We start from the raw sequence: 19,861 nt of genomic DNA, 5'->3' as shown, positions 1-19,861 counted from the left end.
TCTTCTGGGATAACGTTACAAGAGCCTTTTGGGTGAAATCTGCCCGTGTCACAAAGGGCAACACTGCCCAGTGTTTCTAACCACTTTACTATGTTCTCAGCAGACATCTACATCTAAGATCAGCTGAGCCCTTTAAAACATTTAAGCTCTGTCTGCCATCACAGGGTAAAAAGGTAAAGGAACCCCTGACCATTAGGTCCAGTTGTGACCGACTCTGGTGTTGCGGCGCTCATCTGGCTCTATTGGCCGAGGGAGCTGGTGTACAGCTTGCAGGTCATGTGGCCAGCATGACAAAGCCGCTTCTGGCGAACCAGAGCAGCACACGGAAACGCCGCTTACCTTCCCGCTGTAGCGGTACCTATTGATCTACTCGCACTTTGACGTGCTTTCGAACTGCTAGGTGGGCAGGAGCTAGGACCAAGCGTTGCAGGGATTCAAACCGCCGACCTTCAAACGGCCATCACAGGATAGCATCACTCTTTTTCAAGCACTGTGAACGCGTCTCAGCTTTGAATGACTCCTTCCCAGCAGAAATGCCAGTGTTTCTTATTTTCACCTCTTATGCTTGTAGCCTGCGTCGTTTGTGCAGTGCCGCTGTCTGCAGACAGTGCCAAATGCTGGCTTACTTGGGAGCAAATCCCACTGAGTTTTGAGAGACATGTAAGCAAACATGCGCAAACTGGATAGCTCATGAGCAGCAAGAGTTTTTATAACCAACCACAACCAGGTCCGAGAGAGATGTGGCTTATGGCATCAATCAAGAGGATGTTTTGAGACAAACCCCACATAACTCAGCCAAAGGAAGGACATTTGCTTCCTTTGCCTCCAACCTGTTTTTCCCCTCTATATCCCTAGTTGCTATAACCCAGATCAGTGCTATGCCTGCTGCTTATCCACACCTTCCCCGGTGCCTTTGCTGCTAAATTATTTATTATTATCATCATTATTATTTATTGAACTTATATACTGCCCTATACCTGGAGGTCTCAGGGCGGTTCAAGAAGGGATCAACCATTTGAAGGGGGAAGAGAAAGTAGCACCCACGCCCTCCCCAGCCCAGAGACGGCAGAAACACAAGGGCAGCTTAAACAATGTCAAAATATTTAATGCGTGTTGCACACGCCAGAAGTTTACAACTGCCATACAAAAACACATCAACCGGAGGAAGAATATTGTAGAACGTGTCCTCGGAGGTCCTCTCTCCCAAGAACCTTTATAAAACAAAGGAGCCTGGGAGTAATCGCCCCAGAGAAGTGTCGCTCAAGAGATCTGCAAACACAGTTCCAACACACCTTCTCAGCCCTTCAAGCCTTGTGCTTTAGGGGCTTACCCCCCCCCCCAAAAAAAACCCTAATCTTACAGCAAACTTTCCAAGGGTTGCTCGGGAGAACATGTGTGCGGCACGAGAACAAGGCAAGGGTATGACCTTCAGAACCGCTTCGACCAGAGGATGGAGGGAAGGAAGGAGGGGAGGGAGGGAGGGAAGAAAAACGCTGAGCTGCTTCCACGCAGACTGCAAAATCACAGCCGGGGGGGACGGAGAAGAAACCATCCCTCCAGCCCACCCCGCCCGAAGTTTTAAACTCCGCATCCTGCCCTGGTCCAGTCGCTCCCGCATCCCTCCGCGGGAAAAGAACGGGCGGCGCATGGAGGGAGCCTCTTGTCGCGAGCAGCCGGGCCGCTTGAAATCCGAAGCAAACCTGGATCAACGTGCAGCCACCCCTCTTCCCCCCACACACCCCGTGTGGTCCCAATAATATGCAACCGGGGGATGGATGGGCAAATTCAGAAAGCCACGATGGCCGTGCTCCAAGGGTTGAGGTTGCGCAGCACGGACTCCTCGCAGCAGATCGGCCCCGGCTCGGCGTCCGCTGCTGCTCCGGCCGATTCCTCGTCCTTGCCGTCGGTTTCCTCGGCTTCCCTCCGCCGGCGCCGCCCGGCGCCCGAGTGTTTTTTGCCGAGCAGTCCCGAGAAGCTTGACCCGAAGATGCTGATGAGGCTGGCTACGTTGCCCGTCTCCAGGTCGCCGCCGCTGTCGTGGTGCTTCGGGTTCAGCGGCTCCCGCTCCCTCCGCGGCTTCTTCAGCGGGGAGCTCCCCGACGGCGCTCCCTCGCCTCGTTGCGCAGCGGCGCCCCGCTTCCCCAGGCAGCAGGGCGGAGAGGGAGCCTCGGCCGGCCGCTTGCCGGCATCACCCGTCGAAGAGCAGCTACCGGTACAGCCGCCGCCGCAGCAGCAGCGCCGCGCCAGCCGATTAGCTTCCCAATCCGGCGACGGGGGAGCCCTGCGCTCCGAAGGCAGAGCCGCCGGCTGCAGGAAAAACGGAGGCGATGGAGGAAAGACAGGCAGCCTGGAAGGTCCTCCTACTACTCGGAGTGGATCCGCACCAGGCGCCATCGGCCCCGGAGCAGCAGCCGGGAAAGGCGCCGTCTGCGCGCCATCCAACTCGCTCAGGTAGACCTGCCGGGCGCTGCGCAAGACGAGCGACACCAGGAGGTTCCTGTGCAGCTTGACGCCGCCGCGCTGGCCCCGCGCGCCGTACATCTTGCCCAGCGAGATGCTGACGATGCGCTGCGCCTCCAGCTTGCAATCCATGCCCGTTGGGATGCCCTCGGGCCCGTGCCCAGGAGGGGCGGCGCTACGAGCCGCTCACTGCCCAAAGCGAACGCAAGCGAGAGCGGCCCGTCCGCGCAAAACGCACTGCGCTCCACGCGTCTCCGTCCAAGGAGCAGCCCGGAGAACGTCAACACCCGCCGCTTTCCATCCCGCCGCCGATTGAAGCCTGCCCAGCCCGGAGCGCGCGGTTTTGAGAACGGGGCGCATTGCGCCGGAGCCAATCAGAGCAGCAGGCGGTTGCCCGGCTCCGCCCACCCCCGTCTAGCCTCCGGCGCGCGCCCGGCTTCCTCCCTCATGCGCGCGCCCGCCCCGCGCGCTCGGCCAATGGGGAGCGTGGGAAGCGAGATTCGAATGTGTCCTTGGTCCCGCCCCTCCCGCCTGCTGAGCCCGCGCTTCAAAGAGGCGAAGCGTTCCTTGCGCGTTGGGGGTTTCAAATAAGGGGTTGCAAGAAAGGGTTTTTGTGCAGGTAAGCGAACCTCTCCCAATTCAACAGCAGCGCTTGTTCCTCCAGGAAGCGTGCGTGTGCAAGATCGCAGCCTTTCTACACCCTTTTGGCGCTTCCAGATGATCCAAGCTTTTTTATTATTTTGATGTTGTCCCCTCCCTGTTCTATTCCCTCCAACATTTCACCGATGAAAATAGGGACACCCTATGCCATACCCTCCAACATTTCTCCAATGAAAATAGGGACATCCTATGGAAAAGCAGGGCATTCCAGGATCAAATCAGAAACTAGGACAACTCCTGTAAATCTGGGACTGCCCCTTGGAAAATGGGGACACTTGGATGGTGGACCATCACCCTAATCTCCCCTCGTGTCAATTTTTACAGAGCAAAAAGTGGGAATTCACATGAGATGAAAACATCATTCTCCATATGAACAGCAAATGGTTGGATTGAAGTTAAAGCTATTATAACCTGTGTGGCATCAACTACAATTTAGCCATTTGCTGTTTACACGGAGAACGATGCTGACTTTATTGTAAGGAATGCTGACATAATGCAAGCAAAATGCCTTGAACACAATGTTGTTATCGCAGAGCTGTCAATGTGTTTTGAATTTTACAGTGCTGAATCCTAAATTCCTGGGTAAAACACAGGTCAAAGTCTCGGCAACTTCCTAGCAGAAAGCTCCTTAATACTTAGCTGATGTAAAGCAAAGCTCACACAAGTAACCTGTTTCCCCATTTCAGAGGAAGTAAATACCGGTAACATGCTAATTTTACCAGTGGGAAAGCTTATGCATACTCAATGAATCAGCAACAGTCATAGTTTAATAGCCAGGTCCTTGTCACTTCTGCCAAGCTATGGCCATTGGCCTATGAAATAATTGATCTTAAGCACAATTAGGATTACAACCTAACTTCTTTTTTCTAAAAATGATTTACAGTGCAACCCTATACAGGTTTACTTGGAAATAAGAGAGTACTCAGACGGGATGCGGGTGGCGCTGTGGGTTAAACCACTTTGCCTAGGGCTTGCCGATCAGAAGGTCGGTGGTTTGAATCCCCGCGACAGGGTGAGCTCCCGTTGCTCGGTCCCAGCTCCTGCCCACCTAGCAGTTCGAAAACACGTCAAAGAGCAAGTAGATAAATAGGTACTGCTACAGCAGGAAGGTAAATGGCCTTTCCGTGTGCTTGTGTTGCTCTGGTTCGCCAGAAGCGGCTTTGTCATGCTGGCCACATGTCCTGGAAGCTGTACGCCGGCTCCCTCGGCCAATAACAAGCGCCGCAAGTCCAGAGTCTGTCACGACTGGACCTAATGGCCAGGGGTCCCTTTACCTTCGCCTTTAAGAGAGTACTCAAGGGAAATAAGTGAGTAACCTCTGTGTGATTTAGGCATTTTTCTCCCTGGATTCCCCCACTTGTCTTACCTTTGTAGTGACATTCTTTTCACAGTGGACTTTATGTGGATACCTGATCTGACGCACTCTGCAAGTTTAGGGTAAATCGCAGCACATAAAGGCTACAACACATTTACCCCAGAAAAAGCCTACTGAACACAGGCTGGGTCCACCCTATGGCATTAATGAGTGGGTCGCCGTTTCTGTTTCGGCACATGAATACTTTCAATTTTATGCCTCTGAAATCTGTCTTGATGTTTCCCATCCACACTAGTGGGTGGTATTTGGTGCAATACATCTGCGTTGTGTGTTGTTGTCCCCTTCCTCAATTAGTACGATACTTCCCGAGTTACTGGCAGCCTGACGTCTGTGGTGGAAACGTATTGAGGTTTTTGCTTACCTGAGCTTGCACACATTTATTTATTTTAAAAAATGCAATATTTTTCAATATACCAATGCAGAGTAGTCAAAGCAATAATTTAAAAAGTGTTTGTCCTCCCAGCCAAGAATCCTGAGGACAATGCGGCCCACTCTAATATATTTTTTGAAATACACTAGATTTTCCAGAAAGGATCAGTCAGAAATAAAAATGTGTGTGTCACTCCAAGTCAGGGAAGAATTTGGAGTTGCGTCCATGAAAGCAACTCTCCTTTTCTCTTCCTGCTTCCTGTACTAGCAAGGGCAGTTTTTACCTGCAAGGACTGCTTTGTGCAAAAGCAGTTCTGTGGACAAGAGCTGTTTTAAAAATCAAAGAATATATATTCCTTGTAGGAAATAACAGTTGGCAGCCTTTTCTTTGGATGAATGGAAGCAAATTGAAGTTGCTTGTGTGGTAATAGATGGTACCCAACAAAATACATGTAAACAAAACAAAACAAAACAAAACACTTCACCCTCATAAGGGGTTCCACAATCAGGTAGCATGCAATTTCGTACTGGATTCTCTTCCTTTATTAGATTGTCTTCAAATTGGGAAAATCCAAATATGGTAGGGGGAAAGTGCAAGGGAGTTCATCATGTATGTGCCAGCGTGGAATGGAGACACCAGGAGCTTCCGATGCACATTAAACTCTAGTGCAGATGAACTCACAGATGAGCTCACTTCGAAGTAAGCATTCACAGCACCCAACTTGGACAGGATCAATTTAGGCCGTAGCCCTGTAATACCCTTATGCCGAATTCAACTTTGATCCAATCGATCCATACATGCAGTCGCTGGCTGGATGTGTTCATAGACTTTGGTAGACAATGGGCAATTCTGGCAACCAGTTGTTGGGAATACTAAATCCAGCCCCCCCGTAGTGTATCCCCCTCCAAGCCAAAGGGCTCTCAGACTGTGCTTGGAACCATGTGGCCAGCATTTACTTGCAAATACAGATTCTCATCCAGCTAAATTAGGCTCATATCCTGGTTTTACATGCATCATTGCATTTACTCAGGAGTAAACTTTTTCCAGCACAAGCCCATTTTATGATCTTTGGCTGTCAGCAAGGGCTAACTGTCTCAATAACTTCTAGCCCCAACCCCAGCCAAGCTTCTGGATTCCTCTTGCTAAACTGGGGACACACACAGATGCTGCAGCAACCAGCATGAGCCTTGCTGGGTCCTGCCATGCGCATCCTGCCAGCTTGAGTTCCAATGCGGACCCTGAATGCCTGAATGCCCATCTTACTTGATAGTCAAGGGGGAGGGGATGTACCACATAACACTTGATTGCTGCTGCTGTAATTGTTATTGAATTTATATAATTTATATATTGAATATACAGGTGAAACTCAGAAAATTGGAATATCATCGAAAAGTGCATTTATTTCAGTAATGCAACTTAATATTTTTATTTTTATCTTTTTATTTTACAAATGCTTTCCTTTGGAAATTCCACAGTAATAAAACAAATAGTTACAATAATACAAAAATAATAAACATCGCTATTACATTTCATTAATTCCATTCCATTTATAATTGACCCGCCTAACGACAAATAATCACAGTACAATTAAAACAAATAAAGGCTTGACATATCTTGCTTTGCATGTCATGCATCTATCTCATATATTGGTTTCACCTTTTAAGCTGCATTGCTGAAATAAATGCACTTTTCGACAATATTCTAATTTTCCGAGTTTTACCTGTATAAATCAATATATCAATATATCTTCGAATTGTTCTGACATGATAATTAGGCTACCCTTCTACACTTTGTTGCATCAAATATTTTTTTGTTCTGCATATTAAGAAAAACCCACCCCGTGTGTCTTTGCTGTTATAGGCTCTCTTGGGGTTTTAAAAATATGTTTTCAATCCATGCTATTTCCTTCCCTCTTCTGATATTTTGAGTATCTTGGTCCATAGAAATGCATTGCTATGTGCCACAGCAGCAATTATTGCCATAACTAGTCATAATTGCTGGTAGCGCTTGGCCATGTAAGCACTTCTGACAACACCTGACAGTTGTACCCCTGCAGGCTCATAACAACTGTCAAAATGTTTGCATGAATGACTCTCCAGGTATACTGATTTCCGCCCCCCATAATTACAGTCTTAATTTATGATGCTCCTCAACAACTATTTAGGATGAATCAGGATTAAGTGCAAACACACAGAGCCAAAATCATTATTACAAAATCTCACTACAGCAAAGAGAGACATGCTGCAGTCGGTAATGATCAGTAATCACTAACTCCAGGATACAATTCCAGAATTTTATATTGATTTTTTGCTCTCTCTCTCTCCCTCTCCCTCTCTCTCTCTCTCTCTCTCTTGGAGGGGGGGCGGGGTAGTACTAGGTTTCATTGCACACTCAGAACACAGTGTGACATTTCTGAGTAAACCTGCAATTGGGTTAAGCAGCTGAATAATCGGAGGTGTACAATTTGTTCATTTTGGTAGATTTGGACCCAGGTGGCACTGTGGGCTAAACCACTGAGCCTAGGGCTTGCTGATCAGAAGGTCGGCGGTTCGAACCCCTGTGACGGGGTGAGCTCCCGTTGCTCAGTCCCAGCTCCTGCCAACCTAGCAGTTCGAAAGCACGTCAAAATGCACGTAGATAAATAGGAACCGCTACAGCGGGAAGGTAAACGGCGTTTCCATGTGCTGCTCTGGTTTGCCAGAAGCGGCTTTGTCATGCTGGCCACATGACCTGGAAGCTATACGCCGGCTCCCTCGGCCAATAATGCGAGATGAGCGCGCAACCCCAGAGTCTGTCACGACTGGACCTAATGGTCAGGGGTCCCTTTACCTTTACCTTTAAGACTAGGTAACAAGGAGCAAGGTACCAAGTTAGTTTTATCCCTGATATCTAGAGCTTTCTATGGGGGAACATCAGGCATATGAGCCAGTCTAAAGTGCCAAAGCCCAGCAACAGGTTCTGGTCCTACTCTGATTATTAGAATGCAGGCACAAAAAAAGGCACGATTCTGTTTGCATTTTACAAAAAGATGGCTTTTTATAGAAAATCTCTTTTGAAAATATCACTAGAAACGTTGCTGGATTTCCCAGCTCAGCACCTGTACTTCAGGTCCTCCTGTCTTGAAGTTTACTTGCTACCTTTAGCTAGCTAATATAAGCACAGGAATAACTGGTGAGTTTGGAGGGGGCTGCAAGGTGCATAAAAGGCTTGGGGCAGAAGCTCATGATGCAAATTTGCTAATTTATGAGGGTTGCCATATCCCCAAAAGTATTGTTGAGCTCCACCACCACCTAATATCCCCCCCCCAAAAAAAAATCGTTTTGGGGCTTTTCTTTGATTTTTTAAAAATAAAACAGCCCAACTTCCCAGATGTCTGGGTTTTCCTGGGCATTTTGCCGATTCAGCAAAAATCCGCCTGGACGCCGTTTTTCTTAGCGATTCCCAGATGTGCCTGGGAAAACCTGGACATATGGCATCCCTAAATTTCTATCTACAGATGTGTGAGGGCAAATTAAGATGGAGAGTGCCTGGTGATCTCACCACCCCCACACTTTGCGTATATGATGGTTGGACTCCCTGCAAAGAAAAACATAAAAATTATGTCATTTTTTTAGGGAGGAAAGGGGCAGGTGATCTTGGGCTTGGCACAAAAGACAAGGGTCTCAAGCCCTCCCCCTTCCCCCAGCTATCCCCTAGCAGGGTCCCTGGATTGTGGTTACTTGGGGGGGGGTAGATTTGGCCTTTTAATGCCATCTGGAGAAAGAAAAGGCAGAAGAACTACAGTAAAAAACTAACAATGCAGTTCTATATGTCAGTCCCACTGGACCGAATAGGAATTACTACTAGAAGAAGCTTCAAAGATCACCAGTGTCAAAGCAATGATTCTTCAACATCAACTTCGTTGGACTGGTCATGTTCCAGTCTACTACTTCTCTATTCCAAATTTAAAAATGGGAAGCGTAATGCTGGTGGTCAATAAAAGAGGTTTAAAAACTCTCTCAAAACAAATATTTAAAAAATATAGTATAAACACCGATAACTGGGAAACACTGGCCTGCGAGCGCTCAAATTAGAGAACATCCTTTACCAAAGGTGTCGTGGACTTGAAGACGCTCGAACTCAGGAAGAAATGTGCAAAGAGGAAGACACGTTTGGCAAACCCTCACCTGGAAACCTATGTCCCCACCGTGGAAGGACGTGTGGATCCAGAATTGGTCTCCACACTCACTTACGGATTCACTCTTAAGACCGTGTTCATGGAAGACAATCTTACTCGGCTACGAGGGATCGCCAAAGAGCACTAGCTGAAAAGATGGTTGCAGCCTTAGCAGCTTCCTCACTGGAAATGAGATAAGAGAGGAGAAAACAGAAAGGGAAAGGGTGGAAGAGAAGCAAATTACTGCTTATGCAACAATACCATGAACAGCAGGAAAGGAGAAGGGCGCTTGGGTAATGTGCCCTTCCTGATTGAAGCCACCAGTACTGTATAGAGAGGGGGGAAACTATTGTTTCAGAAGGATGTGAGGAAGAGGTGATTGCATCCTTAATCTGGGTCTCCTTTGTTGGACACTGGAGTGCAAAACAGTGGTCACTTTTAAGAATCCCAATAGTCTTTATGTACATGTGTGTGTGCTTGGGTGTTCCACAAACACAAGAGCTCCATACGCACAACAGAGTGCAACAGATTGTAAGAAACGGGATTTTTGTAAAGCCCTTTAGACCCTTTGAAGAGCACACATTCTTTAGAATACCAGTCACACTTCTTAAAGTAAAAAAAAAATCTTCTTTCACTGTGACTTCTTTCCCTTTTGTTGCAAGTAAAATTCTTGCTGCTGTAGTCGCATATAGTCAAACTTCGGCTCCCGAATGCCTCCGTTTTGGAACGTTCCGGCTCCCTTACGCCGCAAACTGAGAAGTGTTCCGGTTTTTGAACATTTTTTGGAAGCTGAACATTTTTCAGAAGCTCCTGCAACCAATCGGAAGCCATGCCTCAGTTGTTGAACATTTCAGAAGCCGAACGGGCTTCCGGAACAGATTACGTTCGACAACCAAGCTTAGAGTGTACATGAATAAATTTCTATACCGTTTGGGTAGTTTTGTCCCTATACAGTAATTCCCAAACGGAAAGCTTCTGGTTTTGTTTTTTTACAAACATTATTTTAAACATCTTTTTCAATTCGTTATATATCATTTCCCAGTAAGTTTTAACCTTACTACAAGACCACCACATATGATAAAAAGAGCCTTCTTTCTCTTTACATTTCCAACCCTAATTCTTGGATGTTTTAAACATCCCAGCAACAGCACTTTGCTTCTTTTCGGGATCACTGAGATGCCGTGAACTGCAATGAATGGCTGCTCTCAGTTTGTCGAAAGAGGAGCAAGAACGCATTGCCCTTTTAAGAAGGCAGATGTTTTGGTGCTGGTTCCCCCTGTGACTTTCTCCTTTCCTTTCCCTCCTCCAGACCCAGGTGGATGTCATGATTAAATTTCAGTTGGAGTCAGTCCCATGGCTCCTTGGGAGTTCAGATCCTCTTGGGCGGCGGCTTTGTTGTCTGTCCCAGGGAGTGTGTGTGTTGTGAACGCCACATGAGCTGTGTTTCTCTTCCGCAGAGCCTGTGATTGGTTCAGAACTGGTGCTGGGGTTCCCTGCCTCTAGGCATTGATTGGTTAGATTATATTATAATCTTGGGTACTGATGCACTACAAAGACATGGAAACCTTATTGGTTGTGGTCTGAGCTGCGCTGCTTTTCTCTCTCTTTCAATGTCTCTGTCCTGGAGAAATGGCTCCCTCCCCCCCCCCCGCGCATGGCGGTAGAAGGGAGGGGAGGGTGTAATTTTATGCGCTAATCTCTCCCTTGTGATCTAACTGTTCTGGAAGGGTTTGACAAACAACCAACAATCCTCCCTCCAAGTGCTCAGCTGCAACAAAGGTGCCCCCCCTTTTTTAAGAGGGGGGGAAGAGATTTGATTTTTTTAGTGACTGCAGAGCAGGTGATGACAGAGACAGGGAAACCTTTTCATGGAAGGAATAAATCAAATCCTAACCCCACCTAGAAGGGAAATCGGACCACACTATAAGGAAGCGCCAAACAGGAAACAGCTTGCGGTGTGCATTCATAATTGCAGAAAAGTGCGCTCGTGACAGATTGCTTGTTGTCCTAAATTTGCACTTGTCATCCATTGAAGAAGTGCATGGTGTAGCCTTTAGGCAGTAAATATCGTTGATTAGGTGACGTGTGGCATCCACATCCAGGCTGGTCAAAAGCCGCCAGGAGACTTATTCTCGCATACAGCATGCAGAATCTTGTCTAGAACCAATGGGAACAGAATGACAGAGCGGCATTAACAATTCTTACCAACAGGATTTGCAGAGCAGTGAGGCAGGGAAACAAAAGCCGCTGTCAGACAGAAGCGTGATTGTTAGAAGCCTGTGTTCAGATTCCTACTTCATCATGAAGCTCTCAGAAGATTTCTCGCTCTCCCCTTCCTCTCTCTTCTTCTTTTTTCTTTCTCTCTCCCTTCCTCTCCCTTATCCCCCCCCTCTCTCTGCCTTGCCTACGTTGCAAATGTGTTGCAGGAGTGAAACTATGCTTTATTTCACCCACGGCGCCCCTCCGGAGACTTAACCCGGGGCAAAAAAACCTGCCTAGCCTCGTAGCCACGGCTCTGTTTGCTGCGAACATAAAACTGGATAATTTTAAAACAGGAGCCAATTTCCACATAGCCCTGCTTTAGGTGAACAACAACAACAACAACAAAAAGCTCCATTGGGATGGTACAATTTTGGTGTTTTGTTTTTTTTAATCCTGGCAATAGGTAAAAGCTCTAATATGTATTGTTGGCATCTGTCTGTCTCAAGAGACAATGTCATGCATCTCCGGGGTGTGGATGGGGGTCTCCAGCAACCGTTGCAGTGAGCGCCCCCCTCTCAATTCAGAGCCCCCCACACATTCCTGCCGCAGACAGAAACTGCTGTGTTCGCAGCACCAAAGTGACCTCCCCAGGGCACAAACCTGGGCATTGTGTATGGAGGTCCTGGTCTGCACAGACAACAAGACCCGGACCCCCCCTCTTGGCCTCACTGATATGGTCCAACGGAGGTCTGGGAGAGACTCGGAGAAAGTGTGGGCTGCTGCTGCTCCACTGAGTAAACCGCAAAGGTGTAGGTTGAGCCGAAGAGTTCTGGCGCACTGGCTCAGAACCATTTTTAAAAAGTCATTGTTTTTAGTGCATTGCAAGTTCCCTCCCATCTGAGTTGCAGGAGTAATTGGGAGGGTGGTGGCAGCAACCATCGAAGAGTAAGACCCACTTGGGCAGCCCTGCAAGGCTGTGGGGCAACGAAGGAGGTGTAAAAGCCTCTCTTGGGAATCTCCTCGTTCATTGTCATAAGCCTCATTGCTGTGCTGGTAACCAAAAACTAAGAAGGCCTTGAGGATAGCTCAGTCTGTAGGACGTGAGACTCTTAAACTCAAGGTTGTGGGTTTGAGTCCCAAGTTGGGTGAAATCTTCCTGCATTGCAAGGGGTTGGACTAGATGACCCGCAGGGTCCCTTCCAAGTCTACAATTCTTTGATTCTATGGAATGCAAGGATAATGCATCTTTTGCCAGTGCTTGCACCACTTTGGGTTTTTAGCAACTAGTATTCGGCCAATAAATCTATTGCCTTCTTGCCTAGAATCTTTTTATTGTTCTCTGAGGCGTTGCTGGCAAGAATCCGCCCCGTCTCTCTTTTTTTGTAGCCACTGTTGCGTATAAGTTACAGGAGGGAAGCAAAATGCGCACATCAAGATGTGCGCGCGCGCAACTACAATGCAACGTCCCTCCCTCCCACTTGGTCATATCCCCCCCCCCAAAAAAATAGAATTAATATAATCAAGAGTTGCCACTGGGAAACAAACTGTGAGCACACAGCAGCACTACCTTAACGGATTAAATTGCCTTTGTGGGTGGTTGTGAATGCATGGCCACCCCCTCCTGCCACCCCCACAACACACACACACAGCACCCCATCTATAGAAAATATACTTAATGAGTACCTTATGGGGCAACCTTCAGAAGGGAAGGGATGAAGTCCAGCTGCGTCTCCCCTACCTCTCTTAGCATTGGGGTTTATTCAATCGCTTCCTACTTGCATTTCCCTCTACACCAGTGCCGCCATTCTGCCCTGCAACAGCAAAAATCTGCAGCACACTTCAAGGGCTGGTGGGAATAAGGCAGGTTCTTCTATAAGGAACTTCCCTAACCCCTGAAGCCGCAATGTACATTTTGTCACATACAGAGGAGCGTTTAAAAATAGATTTTTTAAAAAAACCGTAAGTAGGGCAGAATCGGGAAATGGAAGGTACCATTCAACAGAGTAACAAGGCAAGGTGATACTCGGACTTTTCACTTTCCCCATCTAAGGCAATGGAAATATTTGCTGCCTGAGGCAAGGTTGCAGAAAGAAGGCACAGCCCTGGGGCTCTGTGCAAAAAACGTAAAGCCAAGAAGCTTTGTTAAGCTGATGGAAGTCACCACTCTGAAGGAAGCACAAGAGCAGAGGCCTTTTAACAAGCACCTTCAGCTGCTCGGATTTGATTGTGGAACCGGGTTTTAGGGTCCCAAGGTATCTGTGCAGATTAAAGGATCCCCTCTGCAAAAAAAAAGGTTGACAACAAAGTCCTTCCTCTAACAAGCCCTCTGCGAGAGAAGCAGCTTTTCAGAATAAGATCAGAGGTGCCGATGAGATGAGACAGAAAGGACTGCTTCTGGCGACTGAGCCGTGGACCTGGGCCTGCGTCTACTTTCCCTGTGATCGGATACCTGGCGCTATAGCTCCGCGCCTTCACGGCCCTCTAACTCCCTTGAGAGCATGTCACAATAATGAGCAGAATCTCAAAGCGCAGGAGACTGCCTTTTAAATATTCAGCGCAGCTCCAATTCATATGGATGTTTGTTTCTGAAGTGCAGAGAGGGAGGAGGCAGACTTTTCCCATTCCTTCTCCACCGCGGCCCCCACTTCCCTCTGCCTTATTTCAAAGAAGGGCCTGGGTGTGATGCTTTCAACTTCTAATAATCCAGCGCTGGATGACAATGGAACACCTGAGGGAGATGACAGCCGACGACCAAGCCTTGGGAGTTCCACTTCAGTTCACAATGAAAGCAAATAGGTCAGGCAAACCCCGAACAAAGGGAGCCAGAGCTGCAGGAGGGTCCATGCAAAATGGTGCAAGGGCCCGGCGGTCTTGCTGCTTCAACAGAACAAAAAATGGGAAGCACAAAGAGGCAGATTTTGTCTTTCTTCCAGAAAAAGTAGTGGAAGTGTGGGCTCTATCTTCAAAGTGAAGCCAACCTATGTGTCCTGTGTTTGGGGCAGGGGTTTTGCATTTAGAGAAGAGAGAGAGAGAGACCCAGGAGTTTCTACTATGCTAAGTTAGTTAGAAATTGTTGTGCAGCCTTGGTACCGCAAAAATTGCTTTCTGGGGAACTGGATGGTGGGGTAGGATGAACTACAACTGAAGCTAAAGGAGCGCATTTGCCTCCAGTCTGCTTGTATATTTCTAAATATCTTTGTGCTGACCTTTAAAGCCTAAACAGACTCGGTCCAGGATACCTGAAGCAGCGTCTCCACCCCCATCATTCAGACTGGACACTGAGGGCTTTCTGGCAGTTCCCTCACTGCGAGAAGTGAGGTTACAGGGAACCAGGCAGAGGGCCTTCTCGGTAGTGGCGTCTGCCCTGTGAATCATAGAATCATAGAGCTGGAAGAGACCACAAGGGCCATCCAGTCCAACCCCCTGCCAAGCAGGAAACACCATCAAAGCATTCTTGACATATGCCTGTCAAGCCTCTGCTTAAAGACCTCCAAAGAAGGAGACTCCACCACACTCCAGCTCTTACTGTCAGGAAGTTCTTCCTAATGTTTAGGTGGAATCTTCTTTCTTGTAGTTTGAATCCATTGCTCCGTGTCCGCTTCTCTGGAGCAGCAGAAAACAACCTCCCTCCCTCCTCTATATGACATCCTTTTATATATTTGAACATAGCTATCATATCACCCCTTAACCTTCTCTTCTCCAGGCTAAACATACTCTGTGGAACACCCTCCCATCTGATGTCAAGAAAATAAACAACTATCTGACTTTTAGAAGACATCTGAAGGCAACCCTGTATCGGGAATGTTTTTATGTCAAATGTTTTACCATTTTTTATGTGTTGTAAGCCGCCCAGAGTTGCTGGGGAAATCCAGCCATATGGGCGAAGAAGAAGAAGAAGAAGAAGAAGAAGAAGAAGAAGAAGAAGAAGAAGAAGAAGAAGAAGAAGAAGAAGATTGAGGGTCCCATAGTTGGTTTCGTTTCCTTTGTTGAGAGAGACTGATGCTGTGTCTCCCCCCCCCCCCCCCGACTGTGCATTTACGGTAACTGCTACATACCAAGGAAATACTCAGGGGGCTAAACATTCCCTTCCACATGCATTTGCAGTGTGGGGTGCAAGGGAACTTTCAGGTGGTGAATTCAAATAGTGATGAATTAACAAACCACGGTTAGAAAGGAGGACGAGTCCTGCCAGGAAAAGGGGAGAGGGGGCAATCCTGATCAGATCCATGTCATACAAATTGGTCCAACTCAAAGTGGTTCAGTACTCAATTCAAACTAATGGATCATTTTCAGGGTCTAACATAACCCATCCCTTCCACTCTCTGTACCTGAGCAATATCCGTTCCCACTTTTTTATTTAAATTAGCTCTAGTATGAAGGAGAGGTGGCGTTTTAAGCCAGAAGGGAGAGTGTGGGGGGGGATGGGTGACTGTCTCGCCAGAGTGGTGCATGCTCTAGTTATCTCGCGCTTGGACTACTGCAACGCGCTGTACATGGGGCTAACTTTGAAGGTGACCCAGAAATTACAACTAATCCAGAATGCGGCAGCTAGACTGGTGACTGGGAGCGGCCGCCGAGACCATATAACACCGGTCCTGAAAGACCTACATTGGTTCCCAGTACGTTTCCGAGCACAATTCAAAGTGTAGGTGCTGACCTTTAAAGCCCTAAATGGCCTCGGCTCAGTTTACCTGAAGGAGCGTCTCCATCCCCATCGTTCTGCCCAAACACTGAGGTCCAGTGCTGAGGGCCTTCTGGCGGTTCACTGACTGCGAGAAGTGAGATTACAGAGAACCAGGCAGAGGGCTTTCTTGGTAGTGGTGCCCGCCCTGTGGAATGCCCTCCCGTCAGATGTCAAGTATCCAAACTTTTAGAAGATATCTGAAGGCAGCCCTGTTTTGGGAAGTTTTTAATGTTTGAAGTTTTATTCTGTTTTTAATGTTCTGTTAATGTTTTTAATGTTCCCCAGAGAGGCTGGGGAAACTAGTGGTACATGGAAGGGTAATGATTTTTATTTTGGGGGGTGGGTGTGGAATAATGACTTCTGTATATCTGGGGCCCAGTTGTCTTCATGAGACACTGAGTGGCTGTTCCACACAGATCCCGTTCCTTTATTTCTTACTTCATAAAATTATACACCGCTTGATTGCCGGGGGAGGGGGGAATGACTTCAAAGTGGTCCGAGAAACAAATCCACCACCCTAGTTTAAGAAACATACAGAAGTAAAAATCCTAAAACAGATTAAAATTGTTGTGTATTGAGTCAAAGGATTTTATATCTGTATTATTATTGTCTGTATTTGCATTAGGATAAAGTAACTGCCTTTTGGTTCCAGAGGGTACAGCTACTATTGGTTCATTTAAGCTGCTGTATTTGGATCCTCTGTCTTATTGGTTTCCTCCAAAAGGCAGCACTGTGATTGCTTGATATTGTTCCCTCCAAAATGTATCCCTTCCTAGCTAGTCCCCTGTCCCTATAAATGTAGCTTTCCTCTCCTCAGTCTTCAGTCTTGTTCACTTTAATAAAGAGCTGTTACTAGAGAACTGTCTCCAGCATGTTTTGTCAAGAGAGCTGAAATCACAAACCCCACGTCACAACAACTGGCGACGAGGATGGGATCCGGAATGCTGAGGAGCGGTTAAACACAGCCCTGCCTCAGAGTCCGGATTGCAGCTTAGAACAAGACTCACTGGCCAGCTGAGAAGACGACCCTGCCCGCTAGGACAATGGAGAGTCCAAGGGTATTGGAGCCCTTCCAGCCATCAGAGCCCCACACCTGGGAAGACTACGTCGAACGCTTTGAGTTCTTCGCAGTGGCTCAAGGGATCACCGATGCCAGCAAAAGAAGGGCCACATTCCTGAGCTACTGTGGGCCCGAGACCTTCAAGCTGGCCAAGGCATTACTTGCTCCAGCGAAGCTGAGTGAGACATCTCTCAAAGATATTCTTGCCTGCCTAACAAGCCACTTGGCGCCTACTGAGACCAAGATGGCCCGGCGGATGGAGTTCCATAAGAGGCAGCAGCATGCTGGGGAGTCTGTATCCACATTTCTGGCTGAACTCCGGAAGCTCGCTCAGCACTGCGGCTTCCAAAATCTGGAAGAGACTCTCCTGGATCGGTTTATTGGTGGTCTGAGCAGCAAGAAAGCCAGAAGACGCATCGTGGCTAAAGAAGAGGTTACCCTTGCTTCAGCCTTGAAGGAGGCCACCGTCACGGAGAATTATGAAAGAGAGGAGCTTGATGCCAGTCGCAAGGCCACTAAGCCACAGATAGAAGTTGCGCATGCCATGGACGAGCTAGAGGCTACTCCGAGCCAGAGCCCAGTCCGTGGGGTCGAGTTGGTGCGTCAGGCCTGCACAGTGCACAAAGATCGCCGAGGCAGTTGCCCAGGTTGTGGCGGAAACCATGAGCGGAAGAGTTGTCGTTTCAGGGATGCTATGTGCCGGACGTGCGGAAAGACGGGTCACATCGCCAGGGTCTGTAGATCGGCGGCGTCGGGAGCAACAGGAGCACCTAGACTGGAGCATCGCAGACCGCCCACAGCAACTCGTTTTCTAAAGGACTGCCACTACATAACAGAGATCAACGGGAGGGCCGTGCAGTTTCCAGTGCAAGGCAAGGCACACGTCAAGGTGAAGATTGAGGGTCAGCAGTGCGACATGGAGGTGGACTCCGGATCTGCATTCACCATCGTGTCGGACCAGACCGCGAAGACATTCTTCCCCAGGGGTAAGTTGCCCCCTCTGGAGCCCTTCCCGGCAACCTTGCAGTCATACTCAGCAGGCCGCATCCATGTTATGGGAATGTGTGCCGTGAGAGTACAGTTCCGGGACAAACAGGCTGTACTCAAACTGGTGATTGCGAAGGGCAGTCGCCCCAGTCTCCTGGGCACTGACTGGTTCCCCGCCCTGGGACTGAGTATCTCAGGGCTTAATTCAATCCAAACCTGCCCTGAGATGAGCGAGGCATTATGCAAGGAATTTGCTGGTCTCTTTAATGGAAAACTGGGTTGTTATAAAGGGCCCCCAGTTGACTTCGAGTTGGACCCCGGTGTGGCCCCAATCCGACTCAAACCAAGGCGAGTGCCATTTGCACTGCAACCCAAGATCGAGGCAGAGCTGGATAAATTGGTCAAGCAGGGAGTTCTCTCACCCGTGGACTCTGCTAAGTGGGAGACTCCAATCGTCACGCCCCTTAAAGCAAATGGGGAAGTCAGGATATGTGCAGATTACAAATGTACTATCAATAAGGCACTCAGGGGAAACTCATACCCCATTCCAGTCGTATCACATCTGTTGGCTAAACTGGCTGGGGGCAAGGTGTTCGCCAAAATTGACCTGGCACAAGCTTACCAACAGCTGCCAGTAACCCCACAATCAGCGGAAGCACAGACTATTGTCACACATAAAGGGGCGTTCAGAGTTAACAGATTACAGTTCGGAGTTTGTGTGGCCCCAGGGATTTTTCAAGGGCTCATGGAACGCCTGTTAAGAGGTCTGCCGGGGGTCTTGCCATTTTTTGATGACGTTTTGATTGCTGGAAAAGACCCACAGGAACTGGTTGCGCGTGTCCGTGCAGTGTTGCTCAAGTTCAAGGAGGTGGGGTTGCAACTGAAAAAAGAAAAATGCAGTTTTGGGGTGCCAACTGTGGATTTCTTGGGGTTTAAAATTGATGCATCAGGCATCCACCCCACAGATGCTAAGATTAAGGCCATCATCGAGGCACCACGACCACAGAACAAGACGGAGTTGCAGTCATTCCTGGGACTTATTAACTTTTATCATTCGTTCTTACCCCAGAAAGCTTCGGTAGCTGAACCATTACATAGACTATTGCAGAAAAAGAATGTGTGGCGATGGGGGCGGGAGCAGCAGAAGGCTTTTGACTCCTTGCGAGGAATGCTGAGTAGCAGGAGCGTCCTTGCTCATTATGATGAGTCAAAGCCGCTGGTCCTGGCATGTGATGCCTCTCAATACGGTCTGGGGGCTGTGCTGAGTCATAGGGAACCGGATGGGTCGGAAAAGCCCATCTCTTTCTATTCCCGTACGTTGTCGCCCACAGAGCGCAACTATGCTCAAATTGATAAAGAGGCACTGGCTATTGTGTCCGGAATCAAAAGGTTCTATGATTATTTGTACAGTCGCCATTTCTCCATTGAAACGGTCCACAAACCACTGTTAGGGTTGTTCAACCCAAACAAACAAACGCCACAAATTCTCTCCCCCAGAATGTTGCGTTGGTCAATATTCCTGAATGGGTTCCAGTACACCTTGACCCATGTGCCGGGGAAACAGTTGTGCCATGCTGATGCGCTGAGTCGATTGCCCCTTCCTGGCGGGAGCAATGAGGATCCTGCTCCGGCGGAGCACATTATGATGCTAGAAACACTTCCGGGGGCTCCTGTAACAGCTACGGATATAGCTGAGAAAACTAGGAAAGATGCTGTTCTCTCCCGTGTGCTCACTTGGGTGGGGAGGGGGTGGCCAGGTGGTCCGCATGAAGAAAAATTCAGGCCTTATGCGACAAGGCAGCACGAATTGTCCATGCATAAGGGTTGTCTCCTATGGGGAGATAGGGTGATCATCCCAGCACCACTGAGAAACAGGGTTCTTGAGACGCTTCACATGGGACACCCGG

At 48.3% G+C, this 19,861-nt stretch overlaps 1 protein-coding gene across 1 annotated transcript; it reads right to left on the bottom strand.

Moving 5' to 3' along the window:
* Nucleotides 1-434: 434 nt before the first annotated feature.
* On the bottom strand, nucleotides 435-2,760 carry IER5 (immediate early response 5). The gene has a single exon (XM_060277512.1). The coding sequence runs from the start codon at nucleotides 2,590-2,592 to the stop codon at nucleotides 1,786-1,788; it is 807 nt and encodes a 268-aa protein (XP_060133495.1). The 5' UTR covers nucleotides 2,593-2,760; the 3' UTR covers nucleotides 435-1,785.
* Between the last annotated feature and the right edge of the window lie 17,101 nt (nucleotides 2,761-19,861).

Source organism: Zootoca vivipara, chromosome 7 (assembly GCF_963506605.1).
Source record: "Zootoca vivipara chromosome 7, rZooViv1.1, whole genome shotgun sequence".
Classification (NCBI taxonomy): Eukaryota; Metazoa; Chordata; class Lepidosauria; order Squamata; family Lacertidae; genus Zootoca; species Zootoca vivipara.
The sequence above is the reverse complement of the archived record's forward strand: the minus strand, read 5'-3'. Positions and strand labels throughout refer to the sequence as shown.